The sequence below is a fragment of the Panthera pardus genome, unplaced genomic scaffold (assembly GCF_024362965.1).
Source record: "Panthera pardus isolate Hobbes unplaced genomic scaffold, ASM2436296v1 HiC_scaffold_3, whole genome shotgun sequence".
Lineage (NCBI taxonomy): Eukaryota > Metazoa > Chordata > Mammalia > Carnivora > Felidae > Panthera > Panthera pardus.
In genome coordinates, this window is record NW_026526876.1 from 57,014,284 (window position 1) to 57,032,105 (window position 17,822).

The 17,822-nt window shown below is 36.6% G+C and overlaps 1 protein-coding gene across 15 annotated transcripts in view; it reads right to left on the reverse strand.

Moving 5' to 3' along the window:
• EFCAB5 (EF-hand calcium binding domain 5) overlaps positions 1 to 17,822 on the reverse strand; it is a 190,315-nt gene that overhangs the window by 89,185 nt on the left and 83,308 nt on the right. For all 15 annotated transcript variants that reach the window (XM_019429688.2, XM_019429682.2, XM_053893211.1 and 12 more), the window contains 2 exons: positions 14,895 to 14,943; positions 9,672 to 9,742 (listed from right to left, as the gene is read on the reverse strand). In XM_019429688.2, the coding sequence (XP_019285233.2) occupies positions 9,672 to 9,742; positions 14,895 to 14,943 (120 nt within the window). The remainder of the gene's footprint in view (positions 1 to 9,671; positions 9,743 to 14,894; positions 14,944 to 17,822) is intronic.

Sequence of the window (17,822 nt, forward strand, 5' to 3'; positions counted from 1 at the left end):
TAAAAAAAAAAGAAAGAAACACAATCCTTTGGGTGGCTATTAAAGCAAAATGTGTTTAAAGAAACAAACACTTTTCTCCAAAAAAAAAAAAAAAAAAGGAAGAAGAAATGTAAATTTGGGGACCCTACTCTAGATCTACTGAATCAGAAACTCTGAGAGGGGAGTGGGATCCAGAATCTGTGTTTTTAAAAGCCCTCTGGGAGCAAAATACACTTCTAGCTCTTAAACAGGCTCCTTCCTGTCACAAGTGTGCAGAGTCAGAACAGAAATAATATGAGTTAATGTCACATGACCAGACTAGCTGCCCCCAGAGTTCTTGGAGAAGGGAAATCATCTTTCTTTCCCCCTCTTAAAATACGGACGGACCCAAACACTTTTCCGCTGTTATTCTTTCCTTGTATCTCAACACTCAGAAATCCTGTGACAATAGCCAGTGGGGGGCATGTGGTTGTGTAAACTATGTATAGAAATCTAAGTGGGCCCCAGTCAAGGAGACAGACTTGGGTCTTTTTCCTCCAACTTTACACATGGTAACTTGAAATAAAAAGTCCATGCTGGAGTGAAAAAATAAAATAAAATAAAATATAATATAAAAATAAACCCTCTGGGCTATTTTTATGTTTACTAAAGGCTGAGAACCATTGAAATATATGACATGCGGGCGACTGATCCTAATTATTCCAGAATCCTAATATATAAATTAACCTTTTGGGAATTGACCACAAAGACATTTGAGTTTTCTGGATGCGGTAATCCTATTAAACCACGGCTTAGTTTAACTGCCTCTCCAAGAGACACTTCAACATTCTGGATTTATAGAGTATGGGTTTTCTGAGTGAGTGTGTTCTGTAAGTGTGGGCTATATGACGTAAAGACTAGCAATTGCCAACTAACTACAAATTCCAAACAGAACAATTACAGAAGTTTGCCGGTATCTCTTCTAAAAACAGAGAAAGCAAAAACACATGACCTTTGTGTTTGCATAGCCTCCCAAGGAATAAAACAATGAATACCTGCCAGTCCTGAAATGATTGCCTAGTCTAATTTAAGAATATAATGAACTACTAATATCCTTCAGTTTAATAGCTCTGTGAGCTGATAAACACTTGAATTGTACTTAATCAAGTTATCTTCATGTTCTGGGTCCCAGTGTGATGAATTCTGGACTTTTTCTTTCTGACTTGAAAACCAAAATGTTGAGAATGTAGTGAAAGTCACAATTAACAGACTGATAGCTACTGTTAAATTCTACAACTCTGGGCCATTGGGATTCATATTTATTTAATTGTAGACATACTGGAGAGTTGATGAAGTGGGTAATATAAGAGTGATGGAAAGAAAACTATATTTGGAAGCTGTTTTAGGCATTAACTTCCAAACTATATATGTAAGTCCTGGTAGCATATAACATTTTCAGAAATGCCTGCAGATAAGGACTATAAAATATTGAAATACACAGATTATATTGGCTATCTATCATTGAAGAAGTGGTGTGTTCATATAGGATTTGGACAGAAAATTAGATTTCCAGTCTCAGAGAGGGAATTTTTAAAAACAATTAATGCTAATTAATATGCCCAACAAAACAGAAATATACTTTAACTTTTCCAATTTTTGAAAATCAGAATCATTTGTTTAACAAATGAATTTCAACAAAGGCCTTATTCAATTATCCAATAATACATAATATAGTACATATTATATATAATACATATTATATATAATTATCCAATAATAACAAAAGTAATAAAATAAATAAAATAAAAATAATAAAAGTAACAGACTGAAACACACGATTTTCCCCCTATTGGTAAAAGGCAGCTTAGGCAATGTTATGGGTTAGGTTGTGTCCCCCCAAAGTTCATACATTGAAGGCCTAACGCTTAGTACCCCAGATTGTGACTGTATTTTGAGATAGGCTCTTTAAAGAGGTAATTAAGGGGCGCCTGGGTGGCTCAGTCCGTTAAGCGTCCGACTTCAGCTCAGGTCACGATCTCACGGTCCGTGAGTTCGAGCCCCGCTCAGGCTCTGGGCTGATGGCTCAGAGCCTGGAGCCTGTTTCGGATTCTGTGTCTCCCTCTCTCTCTGCCCCTCCCCCATTCATGCTCTGTCTCCCTCTGTCTCAAAAATAAAAAAAAAAGTTAAAAAAAATAATAAAAAAAATAAAGAGGTAATTAAATTAAAATGAGGTCATGAGGGTGGGCCAAAAGCTAATATGACCAGTGTCCTAATAAGAAGAGGAAATTTGGACACAGACATGTGCAGAGGAAAGACCATGCAAAGGCACGGGGAGAAGATGACCATCTATCTATAAGCCAAGGAGAGAGACCCTCAAAAGAAATTAACCCTGCCAATACCTTGTCTTGGACTTCCAGCCTTCAGAACCATGAGAAATTAAATTTCTGATGTTTAAGTCACCCAGTACGTTGTTATGGTAGTCCTAGCAAACTGATACAAACAATAAGAAATTACTGATCAGCAAATTCCTTGATTTATGTATTTCTTACAGTTGAAGACCACGTAGGAAGACACACACCTGGGAGGACAGTTTACCATAGACCGTCCCATTTCCTGGGCTTAAAATTCCCTCATTTCTCCCTCATTTCCCTCATGCAGTTTTCACAAGATATTGCTACTCCTACCTCTACCTCCACCAAAGCCATCATTCCTTCAGTCAGAAAAAGACAAATATCATATGACTTCACTCATATGATACAAAGCAGATGAACAAAAGGGAAGGGAAGCAAAAATAGTATAAAAACAGGGAGGGACACAAAACATAAGAGACTTAAAATATGGAGAACAAAAAGGGGGTTACTGGAGGGGTTGTGGGAAGGGGGATGGGCTAAATGGGCAATGGGAATTAAGAAATATGCTCCTGAAATCATTGTTGCACTATATGCTAATTAACTTGGATGTAAATTTAAAAAATAAATTAAATTAAATGGTAAAAAAAAACACAAAAAAAGCCATCATTCTTCCTTCTTCTGTCCTTCCCTGCCATAACTCAAAGCATATGAAACACAAAATAAACAGAACAAAACAACACAAATTACAAAATGTAAAATTATAAATAACAGAATAGAGAGTCACTCAGATACATACCATTTTGGGGAAAATGCACAGCCTGGATTTAGTAGAATAGTTAAAGGAAAGATACAGTCTTTGAGTAATTTGATGAAACCGCTCTATTTTAAAATTTAAACTTTGAGTCACATCAGCTTGAAGGCTGACAAAACAACTGAGCCTAAGAAAGTGGCTATCTCAAAGCAGACCACTACGGAGCAAGAACAGACTAAGCCCCAGAGAAGAGAATTCAGGCAGAGATGTGGCCTTTATTTACTCCTCTTTAACTCCCTAGTTTCTTAGTGTCACAAAATCAGAAGTTAATATCTGAATCCCACTGTATAGTATTTGTAGTTTTTGCATAGAATTCTTCTCAAGCCTATTATATAATTCAGGTGCAGATCTCAGACTGTTTGAAGCCCAGGCCTACTGAAGGATGCTCCCAGGAAACTGACCCTCACTTTACCCAGTCCCACAGTAAACAAGATGCTAGATTGTTTTCACTTGCCTCTGGTGAGCAGATAGGTGCAGCCAGAGTTCCCACAATGACCAGGTAGGAGATAGGATCAAAGCAAAGCAAACTCAGAGTGGTTGACTGCCTCAGTTTGCCTGGGACTTCCCTAGTTTTAGCACTGAGAGTCCCATGTTCTAAGAAACCCCTCACTTCCAAGCAAATCAGAACGGTTTGAAACTCTAAACATTGATCCATGCCAATGGTCTAATTCCTGTGGGAAACTCTGGAGGAACCTCTGTTTGGAAGCATACTGTGTTGTATCCTGCTTTATAGAACAAACCATCTCTGTTAATACCTGAATCCTTTGCTATAAAAGAAATTTTACAGACTTTAACTGTGTGTTAAACATCTTTCCATTACCATCCCATTGGACAACCACACATAGGACAAGCTGTACAGAGAGTTCTTATTCTATGGTATGCATTCATCCATTCTCAAACCATTTGTTGTATTTATGTAATCACAAGATAAAGAATATGTATTTGTTATAGATAACCGGGAAGGATGATGAACACAAATGACAATTTGAGTCAGGAGTCTGGTGCCTAGAATGAGCAGAACTGATAAGCAGGTCACACTCTCCTAGAGAATAATGCTTTGAAAGACTTCACTCTTGTTTGAGAAGGCCATACTTTGTACTACTTTGAAGGCAAGAGTTCAGGGGACTAACTTTGAAATTATACTAGGGAAGGAATATAACCCAGGCCAGAGCCAGCTGATACAATCAGTAGAAACAGAAGTATGTCAATCTCTGGAGCCCCCAGAGGTAGGGAAGGAGGATCTGCAGTGATAAGAGGTCAACCTCCCTCAGTTCCTCACTCTGGGATCTTAGAAGATTCTCCTCTACCTGAGGCCATCCTTACCCCTCATTCCATGAACTCTTGTCATACTAAAAGTCTTGTATGTGGCCATCACTAATGGTTTAGAGATAACAAATTTCCTTTCCCTGGTAGTGCATGGTGATGCCTTCTTCAGGTAGCATTTTCCCCACAGAAATAGTCACTTTTATTAAGAACTCCATTTCAGGCACATTCAAACCACAGACTCCAGCCACTACACAAAATATTGCTTCTATTTAGGAAATGGGTTCGAAGTTCCAAACAACCTACGGAAACCTTTTTTTTTTTTTTGGAGGGAGGGCATACAGCCACTTGTGGGACTGTCATTTAAAAATTATGGGCACTTTAGGGGCACCTGGGTGGCTCAGTCTGTTAAGCGTCGGATTTCGGCTCAGGTCATGACCTCCTGGAATTCAACCCTGTGTCGGACTCTGTGCTAACAACTGACAGCCCGGAGCCTGCTTCAGATTTGTGTCTCCCTCTCTCTCTGCCCCTCCCCGCTCATGCTCTGTCTCTCTCTCTCAAAAATAAAAATTAAAACACTTAAAAAATAAAATTAAAAGTATGGGCACTTTAACAACTCACAGTAAATTTTGCTTTGAAATGTACCAAGAAAAATTTAAACATGTCCAACTCTCAGACTTCTCTGGAAGCAAATTAGTAAAAAATTCTTTATCAAAGCAAATGAAATTTGTAGAGCTCAAAGAGTCCAGGAAATGAAAAAAGAAACTTCCTACCTAAAAAAGTTAACTAAATTCTCTATAATCACATTCATGGTGATTTTCCTCTGCTGATAAACAAATTAATTAATCAGATGAAAGGTGAAATGAAAGGTTTGTCCTCTGAAGGATTGAAATCTGGAAATTTCAGGAAGGATACACCTATCAGGAACTGCTTACTTCTGGCCTGAACACAGTAATGCAGTTACTATGCTAATGGGGACACAGTGAAATCTAAGGGTTAAGACTTCCGTTCCTTTTTAAACTTATATTCAATATCGACTTGGACAACTGAACACCAGTGTTAAAATGATACAAATGCTAAGTTTTGTCTCCTGGAATGAGTTGTCTTTTGGAAACCAGAGTGTTCTGAGAATTCAAAACAAGCCTGACACTCTCCAAAAACATATTTCTTTTGTGTCTAAATATCCAACTTACAAAACAAAACAAGAATCCCAGATAAACCAGTACATTCTACATTTTAAATTGTTCTTGTCAATATATTAATGTTTAAAGCACTGTTATTAAGGTTCCTTTCAAAGTAAGGGGCTACAGGTATGGCAGGTGGAAAAAATTCAAACCTCATGACCACCAGATGAGTTTCCTACATGAAACCTGCCCCACTGAAGCCTCGTTTTTCTTTTACAATGGATCCTTTGGCAGTGATGAATATAGTAATCATAATGGTTTGAACCTGTTTGTTGCTTTGTAATTATCTTGTGGTGTGTGTCCTTAATGTGCTTATATTTTGATCCTTCTATTCCCTAGATCCTACTCCAGTTCCACCCAGCATGTGTAGGCATGCATGCCCATACATACACACACACATGCGCGCACACACACACACGCATATGACATATATACTCATAGGCACACTCCCACACAACAAGGCATTATTTGGTCCTTAAGGGTAAGAAATACAACTTCCTATTTTGACATCTCTCCTACCAGAGAGTAAATAAATATTTAGTATATACTTAATAACTAAGAGACTAGACATAAATATTCTTACATAATATATTATAAAGAATAGAAAATATTCTTCTAAAAACAGTTACTTTTGATCTTCATTTACTAGAGTAAAACAGATGGAAAGTGAGAGAGGTTACACTCAACAAAAATATTGTCACCTGTTCATTTATATATCAGAAAACAGAGGGGCGCCTGGGTGGCGCAGTCGGTTAAGCGTCCGACTTCATTCAGGTCACGATCTCGCGGTCCGTGAGTTCAAGCCCCGCGTCAGGCTCTGGGCTGATGGCTCGGAGCCTGGAGCCTGTTTCAGATTCTGTGTCTCCCTCTCTCTCTGCCCCTCCCCCGTTCATGCTCTGTCTCTCTCTGTCCCAAAAATAAATAAAAAACGTTGAAAAAAATTAAAAAAAAAAAAAAGAAAACAGAAACCTAGGAAAATGATATGTATATAGAAGTATCTGTGACCTTTCATTCTCTCCATTTGTCTTTTTCTCTATATTAATTATTACTCAATGATTCCACTTTCTCCAAACACGCTCCATCCTGAATGCTAATCACTCGGCTCATTACAAATGATCAGAGGGGTAATTTCATGGCATAGTATCTTCACTGGATGGCTGGTGTGTGTAATATCTTGCCTTTAAACCCAGCATTTACAATTTTATTGTCTTCCAGTGTCATTAAATGAGTGCTGACAAAATAGCCTGAAAGCAAATCTCTTTATCTTTTTTTAAAGCTTATTTTTTTGAGAGAGAGCGAGCATGAGCGAGTGCACAAGTGGGGGAGGGGCAGCGAAAGAGGGAGAGAGAGAATCCCAAGCAGGATCTGCACTGTCAGCGCGCCACTCAATGCAGTGCTCCACCCTGGGGCTCGGACTCACCAACCGTGAGATCACGACCTGAGCCGAAATCAGGTCGGGTGCTGGGTGCTTAACTGACTGAACCACCCAGGCACCCCAAAGCAAATCTCTTTAAAAGCAAGTGTCCACCCCCTCCACCAAAAAAAAGGCACTGTTCCAAACACTACTTCTATGTCATATGTTATACAGAATGGTTCAATGATTTATTGATCAGATAATTAAATATTTTCAATAAATATTTCTATACAAGAAATATTTTCTTGGTTTCTGTTGATGTAACAGCTCTTCTCTATAATGAAATACCTTAATATGGGCTGTTTATATTTCAGGAAGAGAAGTTGGAAATGTTGGGAAAACTAATATTAATGGCTCAAAACACCCATTAAAATTAGAAATAGAAAAATATCTATTCTATTCAGTGTTCTGCCCATTTTTAAATTGGATTGTTTTTTGGTATTAAGTTATATAAGTTCTTTATATGTTTTGGATATTAACTCCTTATTGGATATATCATTGGCAAATATCTTCTATTATTCAATAGGTTGCCTACTTGTTTTGTTGATGCCTTCCTTTGTTATGTAAAGCTAGAACAAATAGTCTAAAAATTTGTATGGAACCACAAAAGACCCCAAATAGCTAAAACAATTTTGAGAAAGAACTAAGCTGTAGATATCAAAATTCCAGGTTTCAAGATATACTCAAAGCTGTAGTAATCAAAACAATATGGTACTGGCACAAAAAGAGAGATCTAGATCAATGGAACAGAATAAAGAGTCCAGAAATAAACCCACAACTGTATGGTCAATTAATCTTCAACAAATGAGGCAAGAATATACAATGGGGAAAAGACAGTCTCTTCAACAAATGGTACTAGAATGGTACTTCAACAAACGGAAAACTAGACAGCTACACTTTCTTACACTATACACAGACATAAACTCTAAACGGATTAAAGACCTAAATGTGAGACCTGCAGAGTGGAAGAGAGCCAAAGCATAAGAGACTCTTAAAAACTGAGAACAAACTGAGGGTTGATGGGGGGTGGGAGGGAGGGGAGGGTGGGTGATGGGTATTGAGGAGGGCACATTTTGGGATGAGCACTGGGTGTTGTATGGAAACCAATTTGACAATAAACTTCATATATTGAAAAAAAAATAATAAATGTGAGACCTGAACCATAAAACGCATAGAAGAAAACATGCAGTGATGTCTCTGACATTGGCTGTCAAAACATTTTTCTAGATATGTCTCCTCAAGCAAAATTAAGCTATTGGGACTACACCACAATAAAAAGCACTTCCTGTTCTTTTACAATGGCTTCGCTATTCCTGAAACATTTATTTTGATTCATCAATTAATTCGCTGAATTTATTATAAAATAGTTTTCTTTTTTCAGGAAGGTCACATGGGTATTATATTTTCTGAGTTCTTTTGTGTTGAAAATGTCTGCATATTGCCTCTAAACTATACCATGGATGGATTATAGTGTAATTAGGTCACATTTTCTTTTCTTTTTACCTCAGAACAATATAGACATTGCTTGTTTTCTGGAATTGAATGTTGTGAAGTCTGATGTCAGTCTTACTGTTTTTCTCCCTTCATTTAATTAATTCAACAAATATATACATATACACACATACATGCATTCATACACACAAATCCTATACAAATACATATATATCCACATATAAAACACACATATGTGTGTGTGTATACATATCTACACATTTAAAATGAGGAAATGGGTATGGGTGATGTATACCCAATAATACTTGATACAAAATCATTAGCATTCTACATAATACCTTTGTGTGTGTGTGTGTACACGTATACAATTTTGTTTTAATGGGGGGTTTGAACTATTAATATTAGTTTTCCTGACTTTCCAACTTATCTCCTGATTTCAAGAAGGATTCCAGAATCCTTCACATAGAACCTTGAAATTGTATATAGTACATAGTCATCATCTACAATGGAGCAAGGGTGAGGCGGGAGAAGGAAAAAGTTACTTTGACTCTGGGACTCAGAGAAAAACAAGGGAAATTAGAGGAAAGACATGAACAAATAAAAAAGCAGCCTGTAAAAGACATGACTCTGATACTATTACATTGTTTCTTTTGCTTATCCCAATACAATATCAATACAAAAGTAATCCCATACTTTCACAGATGAAATATTATGTAGACTTTGAAACTAAACTGCCTAAGTACAAATTTCCCCAGCTTCACTAATTTTGAGACCTTGTGCAAATTACTTAACCTTTTTGCACCTTAAGTGTCTTCCTCTATAAAAGCAGGAATACAGATTGCGGAGAGGGTTGCCTGAGTTAATACATGGATAGCTTAGGACAATGCCTGGCCTATAAGAGATGTTTTTCCATTTTTAGATTTCATTATTATTTGTATAACTAGATTTCACTGAAAAAAAAAAAGAAGCTGGTTTTTCTTGATCCTAACTGAAGGTGTGAGTGGAAGTTTTTCACTTTCACATCATGAGTACCACTAACTGAAAGAAATTGTAAAATGCCTTTGATCATAAAATGTACCCTAACTTCAGAGGAGTTAAAATAATATTGCATCTTAGAATCAAAGTAAGTTAGTATGCTTTAATTTAATGTAATTATAAGTTAATGTATGTGTGACATCCCCCAGAAGTGAAACTGGCAAAAAAATTTGATTCAAATAACAAATAATATAACTTCTTACTTCTGTAAATTCCATTTTGTTCAGTCTTGGTCCCATTGAGTCAGCAATATCCAATTGTTTGCAACATGCTTCTAATTATGGAAAAAAATGTTATTTGCTAGTTAGTTTGGTTGTAATACAGTCAGATTTCATATTCATTTTATAGCTCTTTAAAAGAACATAAAAAAAAGAACATAAAATTATTCCTTAATTAATGTCCATCAGTTTTTACAAGTAAATGATTATATAGTTGAGTAACACTCCAATTCCTACAAAATGATTATTTTTCCTGGCTTTTATTTAACTGAGCAACTCAAACACTGAAATAAACGTGCCTACATTTTTAATGACCAGCCTGAGATAAAGTAAAAACAAATATGCATGTCAATAGCATAAAGATTACAAAAACAACTGTGTTGGCTTATGCTAGCATTTAAGGAAGCAGGTCCTAAAACACACTTCTATAAACTTTCTTTTCAAATATTATGTCTTTAATGTTTCTTAAATTAAATAAATATATGAATATGTGCTTTTAGTAAAAGATTCAAATAATACAAAAACATAAGCAGTAAAACATGAATATCTACCTTTTCCCTCTCCCCACTGCCAGCATTCTCACTCCTCTCTGCCCCAGAAGGAACCACTGTTTTTCAACTGTTGTTGCCACCTTTCAAGCAACTTCTCTAAGCATTTTTAAATATATTAGACACCTTTTATTTTCCTACACATAAATATGGTTACATTGATCTGCAACTTGCTTTTTTCACTTACTCATCTTGTAGATCTTTTCAAATAGGATCTGGAACTCAGGGAGAAGGTTTGGGATGGGAATGTAGATATACGGATGGGTCATTAGCTAAAGTCATGGGTTTAAATAAGAAAACCCAAGGAGGGTGTATAGTATGTAAAGTGATAATAGAGCCAAAAAGGAAACTCGGAAAGCCACATTTGAGGTACAAATAAAAGAAGAACCGAGAAACAAAAATGCTAAGAGGTGATCAATGATAGATGAAAAATCAAGATAGAATGATATCACAAAAGCCAAGAAAAAAAGAGTTTCATGAATAACAGAATGATCAATAACGGTAAATGTGGCAGTTAGTTCAAATAAAGATTTTTTTAAACCTCCTTTTGATATAAAATTATGAAACCTTTATTGACCTTACCAAAACACAAACACACAAACTGTTTAGAAGTTCATGATGAAAGCACTGGCTTCCTCTCCTACTTCTAGCAGCAACTTCTCCTGCCTATCATAGTCTGGTACATAAAAGATTCTTTAATACTCTTGATTTTTGTAACGATTTATTATATCAGTTATTGTCATAAGAAGATTGTATAAATGTTAGTATAAGCTTATGCATTAGATGCTGTTAGCCTCATCCTAAACTTCCTCCCAAGCTCTGGATGATTATGCAGTCCAGACTGGTTTCTAATGATAATAGCTGTTATTAAGTGTATGTGTCTGTCTCCTGGCTAGACTTTGAGAAACTTGAGAGGAAACATGCCTTAGTCCTGTCTGCCTCCTCTACCTCATCGCAGTATCTGGAACTAGCTGAGAGCTTAATAACTACTGAATGAATGAATGAATGAATAAATGGTACAGAAAATACTAGATAGTATAGGAGGTAAGAAGAGAAAACAATCACTGTCAATTAGAATGGTCTGGAATTTCTCTAATTTTATCACAATTTCAAATAGAGCTCTCTTCACTCATTCCTTCTGTATACTTATCAAAAACTAAATAAATAAAAATAAAAGAAGTTATTCACAGATTTTTCTGAAGGAGAAGTTGAGGTTGTTCTAACCATGGAAAATTCTATATTTTGGATAGGCTGTGAAAAGGTAGGAGAAAGAGTTGTCAGCAAGGCCCCAATCATGTTTGGGGACCAGTTATCAGGAAGATGGGAAGCATATTTTATTTTTTAAATGAAATATGAGAATAGATTTCAGACAATCTATTGTTATCAATATAATAGCAGTCAAAAATCAATTGAAAAAAAGCAACTTGATATAAATAATGTAAATCTCAGGACCCAAATTCTAGTGCTTTATTCTACAAGTCAGAATTATTTTTATTTATTTATTTATTTATTTTTTAGTAATCTCTACACCCAACATAGGGCTCAAACTCAAAACCCCAAGATTAAGAGTCACATGCTCTTCTGACTGAGCCAGCCAGGCGTGCCTACAAGTCAGAATATTTTGCTTAATCTCATATGAGGAAACAATTCTGAAAACAAAAGCATCAAAATCTATGTTTTTCTGTAGTTATAGTACTGTCTCTTTCTGCCTCTTGTGACCATGGCGGAAATCCGCAGTTTACGTTTTTGTTGCCACAATGATGACGAATTAGAGTCAGGTCAGAAATCCTGCAATTCCTGCACAATGAAGACTTTTTCCATTCAGCCAAATATTCAAGTAGGTAAAATACTTCCTTAGAATAAATTTGAGTCTAGAAACTATTTTTTTATTTTATTTCTTATTTTTCTAAATTTACATCCAAATTAGTCAGCATATGGTGCAGCAATGATTTCAGGAGTAGATTCTTTAGTGTCCCTTACCTATTTAGCCCATCCCCCCTCCCACAATCCCCTCCAGTAACCCTCAGTTTGTTCTCCATATTTATGAGTCTCTTCTGTTTTGTCCCCCTCCCTATTTTTATATTATTTTTGTGTCCCTTCCCTTAGGTTTATCTGTTTTGTCTCTTAAAGTCCTCATATGAGTGAAGTCATATGATTTCTGTCTTTCTCTGACTGACTAATTTCACTTAGCATAATACCCTCCAGTTCCATCCATGTAGTTGCAAATGGCAAGATTTCTTTTGATTCTTTTTGATTGCCAAGTAATACTCCATCGTATAAATACACCACAACTTCTTTATCCATTCATCCATCCATGGACATTTGGGTTCTTTCCATACTGTGGCTGTTGTTGATAGTGCTGCTATAAACATGGGGGTACATGTGTCCCTTCGAAACAGCACACCTGTATCCCATGGATAAATGTCTAGTAGTGCAATTGTTGGGTCGTAGGGTAGTTCTATTTTTAGTTTTTTGAGGCACCTCCATACTGTTTTCCAGAGTGGCTGCACCAGCTTGCATTGCCACCAACAATGCAAAAGAGATCCTCTTTCTCCGCATCCTCGCCAACGTCTGTTGTTGCCTGAGTTGTTAATGTTAGTCGTTCTGACAGGTGAAGGGGGTATCTCATTGTGGTTTTGATTTGGATTTCCCTGATGATGAGTGATGTGGAACATGTTTTCATGTGTCGGTTGGCCATATGGATGTCTTTTTTGGAGAAGTGTCTATTCATGTCTTTTGCCCATTTCTTCACTGGATTATTTGTGTTTTGGGTGTTGAGTTTGATAAGTTCTTTATAGATTCTGGATACTAACCCTTTATCTGATATGTCGTTTGCAAATATCTTCTCCCATTCTGTCGATTGCCTTTTAGTTTTGCTGATTGTTTCCTTCACTGTGCAGAAGCTCCTTATTTTGATGAGGTCCCAGTAGTTCATTTTTGCTTTTGTTTCCCTCTCCTCTGGAGACGTGTTGAGTAAGAAGTTGCTGCGGCCAAGATCAAAGAGGTTTTTGCCAGCTTTCTCCTTGAGGATTTTGATGGCTTCCTGTCTTACATTGAGGTCTTTCATCTATTTTGAGTTTATTTTTGTGTATGGTGTAAGAAAGTGGTCCAGGTTCATTCTTCTTCATGTCGCTGTCCAGTTTTCCCCGCACCACTTGCTGAAGAGCCTGTCTTTATTCCATTGGATATTCTTTCCTGCTTTGTCAAAGATCAGTTGGCCATACGTTTGTGGGTCCATTTCTGTGTTCTCTATTCTGTTCCATTGATCTGAGTACCTGTTTTTGTGCCAGTACCATATTGTCTTGATGATTACTGCTTTGTAATACAGCTTAAAGTCTGGAATTGTGATGCTTCCTGCCTTGGTTTTCTTTTTCAGGATTTCTTTGGCTATTCTGGGTCTTTTCTGGTTCCATACATATTTTAGGATTGTTTGTTCTAGCTCTGTGAAGAATGCTAGTGTTATTTTCATGGGGATTTCATTGAACATGTAGATTGCTTTGGGTAGTATCAACATTGTAACAATATTTATTCTTCCAATCCATGTGCATGGATTGTTTTTCCATTTCTTTCTGTCTTCTTCACTTTCTTTCCAAGCTTTCTATAGTCTTCAGCACACAGATCTTTTACCTATTTTGTTAGGTTTATTCCTAGGAATCTTACGTTTTTTGGTGCAATTGTAACTGGGATCAATTCCTTGATTTCTCTTTCCGCTGCTTCATTATTGGTGTATAGAAACACAACCAATTTCTGTACATTGATTTCATATCCTGCAACTTTGCTGAATTCATGTATCAGTTCTAGATTACCAGTGTAATCTTTCAGGTTTTCCACGTAGAATATCATGTCATCTGCAAATAGTGAAAGTTTGACTTCTTCCTTGCCTATTTGGATGCCTTTTGTTTCTTTTTGTTGTCTGATTATTGAGGCTAGGACCTCTAGTACTATGTTGAACAACAGTGGTGAGAGTAGACATGCCTGTTGTGTTCCTGATCTTAGGGGGAAAGCTCTCAGTTTTTCCCCATTGAGGATGGTATTAGCTGTGGGCCTTGAATATTTGGCTTTTATGATGTTGAGGTATGTTCCTTCTATCCCTACATTCTTGAGGGTTTTTATCCAGAAAGGATGCTGTGCTTTGTCAAATGCTTTTTCTGCATCTATTGAAAGTATCATATGGTTCTTATCCTTTCTTTTACTAATGTGGTGTATCATGTTGATTGATTTGTGAATATTGAACCAGCCCTACAGCCCAGGAATAAATCCCACTTGTTCATGGTGAATAATTCTTTTAATGCAATGCATATAATTTTCTTATGTCTTTCCTTGTATTTCTATTTTATATTATAGTTCAGACATTATAACTCTCTTTTAAAATACTGTGTATGTAAGTAATATTTTCTAGGAACTTGATAGGATGATAAAGAGATAATACAGAATATTTATAATAAAACAGCATTTCAAAAGAATTGAAAATTGCTGATTGCTTTTCTGTTTTTCTACATTCTCCATCTGGAAAGAGCAAAAGAACTTAAGTACATTTATAAGAGCTTTGAATAACATATTTCTCAATATTGACTTTTCATCGTAATCCAGCATCCCTCCCCTCACTGCTCCCCTGCAAAAGAGGGACAAGTAGAAATACCACAGGAATAGGCAGGCTTACCAAGCTGGAAATCTGGATTTTGAAAAAATTCATGAAGGACATTCTGAATCTGCAAATTAAAGAAAGTAGACCATATATTACTTCAGTTATCATACATCTAGTATTTTAGACTAAAATCCACGTAGGAACTTTCAATTTAAGTCTTGGGTAACCTTTCTAACTCAGGGACAGAAACAGTAATAATTAACATTTAGTTTATATACTACTTCAAGGTTTATCAAATGCTTTTTCATATATATCCTCAATGACTCCCATTGAGAACATTTTGTTGAGAACTAGGATGCCCAGAGTGATGCTATTTTGTCCCCTCCAAGGACATTTCTAGCAACCCTCAGACACTAGGCACCTTTGGCAACCAGTTTAGCAATCCAAAGAATCCTCTATAATTCATTCCTCAATTACTAAAAAACAAAATTTCAGAGTTCTTCTTGGTCCATTAAAAAAATTTTAATGTTTATTTTTGAAAGAGAGAGAGAGAGAGAGAGAGGCAGCATGATGGGGGGAAGGGCATAGAGAGAGGGAGATAAGGAATCCAAAGCAGGCTCCAGGGTCTGAACTGAGAGCACAGAGCCCCACGTGGGGTTCGAATTCACAAAACCGTGAGATCATGACCTGAGCCAAAGCTGGACGCTTAACCGACTGGGCCACCCAGGTGGCGTTGGTCCATTTTTTAAAAATAGACTTGAGAGCCTGTTTCCGATTCTGTGTCTCCCTCTCTCTGCCCCTCCCCCGTTCATGCTCTGTCTGTCTCTCTCTGTCCCAAAAATAAATAAAAAACGTTGAAAAAAAAATTTTAAAATAGACTTGAGGGGCCCCTGGCTGGCTCAGTCAGTATAACATGCAATTCTTAATCTCCAAGTCCTGAGTTCAAGTCCCACATTGGGAGTAGAGCTTACTTTAAAAAAAAAAAAAAAAGGAGACTTGATTTTTTTAGGTCAACTTTACATTCACAGAAAAATTGAGCAGAAAGTGCAGAGTTTTCCTTATACTCCCTGCCTCCTGCCACCACATACACAGCTTCCCCTGCAATCAACATTCCGCACCACAGTGGCACATTTGTTACAACTGATGAACCTACATGAAACATCACCACCCAAAGTCCATAGTTTACATTAAGAATCACTGTTTGATGTACATTTTATGAGTTTTGGCAAATGTGTCATGATGTGTATCCATCATTTCGGTATTATACAGAATTGTTTCATCACACTAAAAATCTTCTGTGCTCTGCTTATCCATCCCTCCATCTGTCTTCACTCCTGGAAACCACTGATCTTTTTACTCTCTCCATAGTTTTACCTTTCCCTGAGCATCATAAAATTGGAGTCATACAGTAGATATTCTTCCAGATTGGCCCCTTTCACTTAGTAATACACATTTAAAGCTCTTTCATGTCTTTTCATGGCTTGACAGCTCATTTCTTTTTAGTGCTGAGTAATATTACATTGTTTAGGTGTACCACAGTTTATTTATCCATTTAACCATGGAGGGAAATCTCGGCTGTTTCTAAGTTTTGGCAATTATGAATAAAGCTGCTGTAAACATCCACATGCAGATTTTTCTGGGAACATAAGTTTTCCGCTCCTTTTGGGTAAATACAATAAGCATTATGGCTGGATCATATGATAAGACTGTGTCTGGTTTTACAAGAAACTGCCAAAGTGGCTGTACCATTTTGCATTATCACCAACAATTCCCACCAACTGCTACACACTTTTGGCAGCATTTTATGTTGTCAAGGTTCCAGATTTTAACTATCCTGATAGGTGTGTAGTGGTATCTCATTGTTTTATTTTGCATTTCCTTGATGTCATGTGTGGAGCATATTTTCATATGCTTATTTGCCACCTACATGTCTTTGGTGAAATGTCTGTTTAGGTCTTTTGCCCATTTTTAAGTCAGTTGTTTGTTTTCTTATTGTAGAAGAGTTCTTTGTATATTTTGGATAATAGTCTGTTATCAGATGTCTCTTTTGAAATATTTTCTTCCAGTCTGTGGCCTACCTTCCTTGGTCTATTTTTAATAATCCATTTTGAATTAAAAATATGCTTGGCCATGTATCTAGCCAAGAAATGTTCTCACACTTATGTACACCTAAAAGAATATGTTTAACTGTTAGAGTACAGTTGTTTTCTAAAGGTAAAAGACACAGGCTCTTAGTCTACAGAAGTAATTAGTCACACACATACAATAAACAAAGAGAAAAATAAAAACTATGTCTGTCCTTTTTTTTTTTAGATTTAAATCCAAGCTAGTTAACATATAGTGTAGTAATGGTTTCAGGAGTAGAATTTAGTGATTCATCACTTACATTTAACACCCAGTGCTGAACCCAACAAGTGCCCTCCTTAATGCCCATTACCCACTTAGCCCATCCCTCTACACAACACCCCTCTAGAACCCCTCAGTTTGTTCTTTGTATTTAAGAGTCTCTTATAGTTTGTCCCCCTCCCTGTTTTTATATAGAGAGTCTCCCTCTCTGCTTATATCTTTCTTTTTTAAATTTACATCCAAGTTAGTTAGCATATGGTGCAAGAATATGAATCCAGTGATTCATCCCCTACATATAATACCCAGTGCTCATCCCAACAAATGTCTTCCTTAATGCCCCTTGCCCATTTAGACCATCCCCCCTGCCACAACTCCTCCAGCAATCCTCAGTTTGTTCTATATATTTAAGAGTCTCTTATGTTTTGCTCCCTCCCTGTTTTTAAATTATTTTTGCTTCCCTTCCCTTATGTTCATCTGTTTTGTATCTTAAATTCCACATTTGAGTGAAGTCATATGATATTTGTCTTTCTCTGACTAATTTCGCTTAGCATAATACACTCTAGTTCCATCCACATTGTTGCAAATGGCAAAATTTCATTGATTGATGAATAATATTTCGATGGACATTGGGCTTTTTATATACTTTGGCTATTGTTG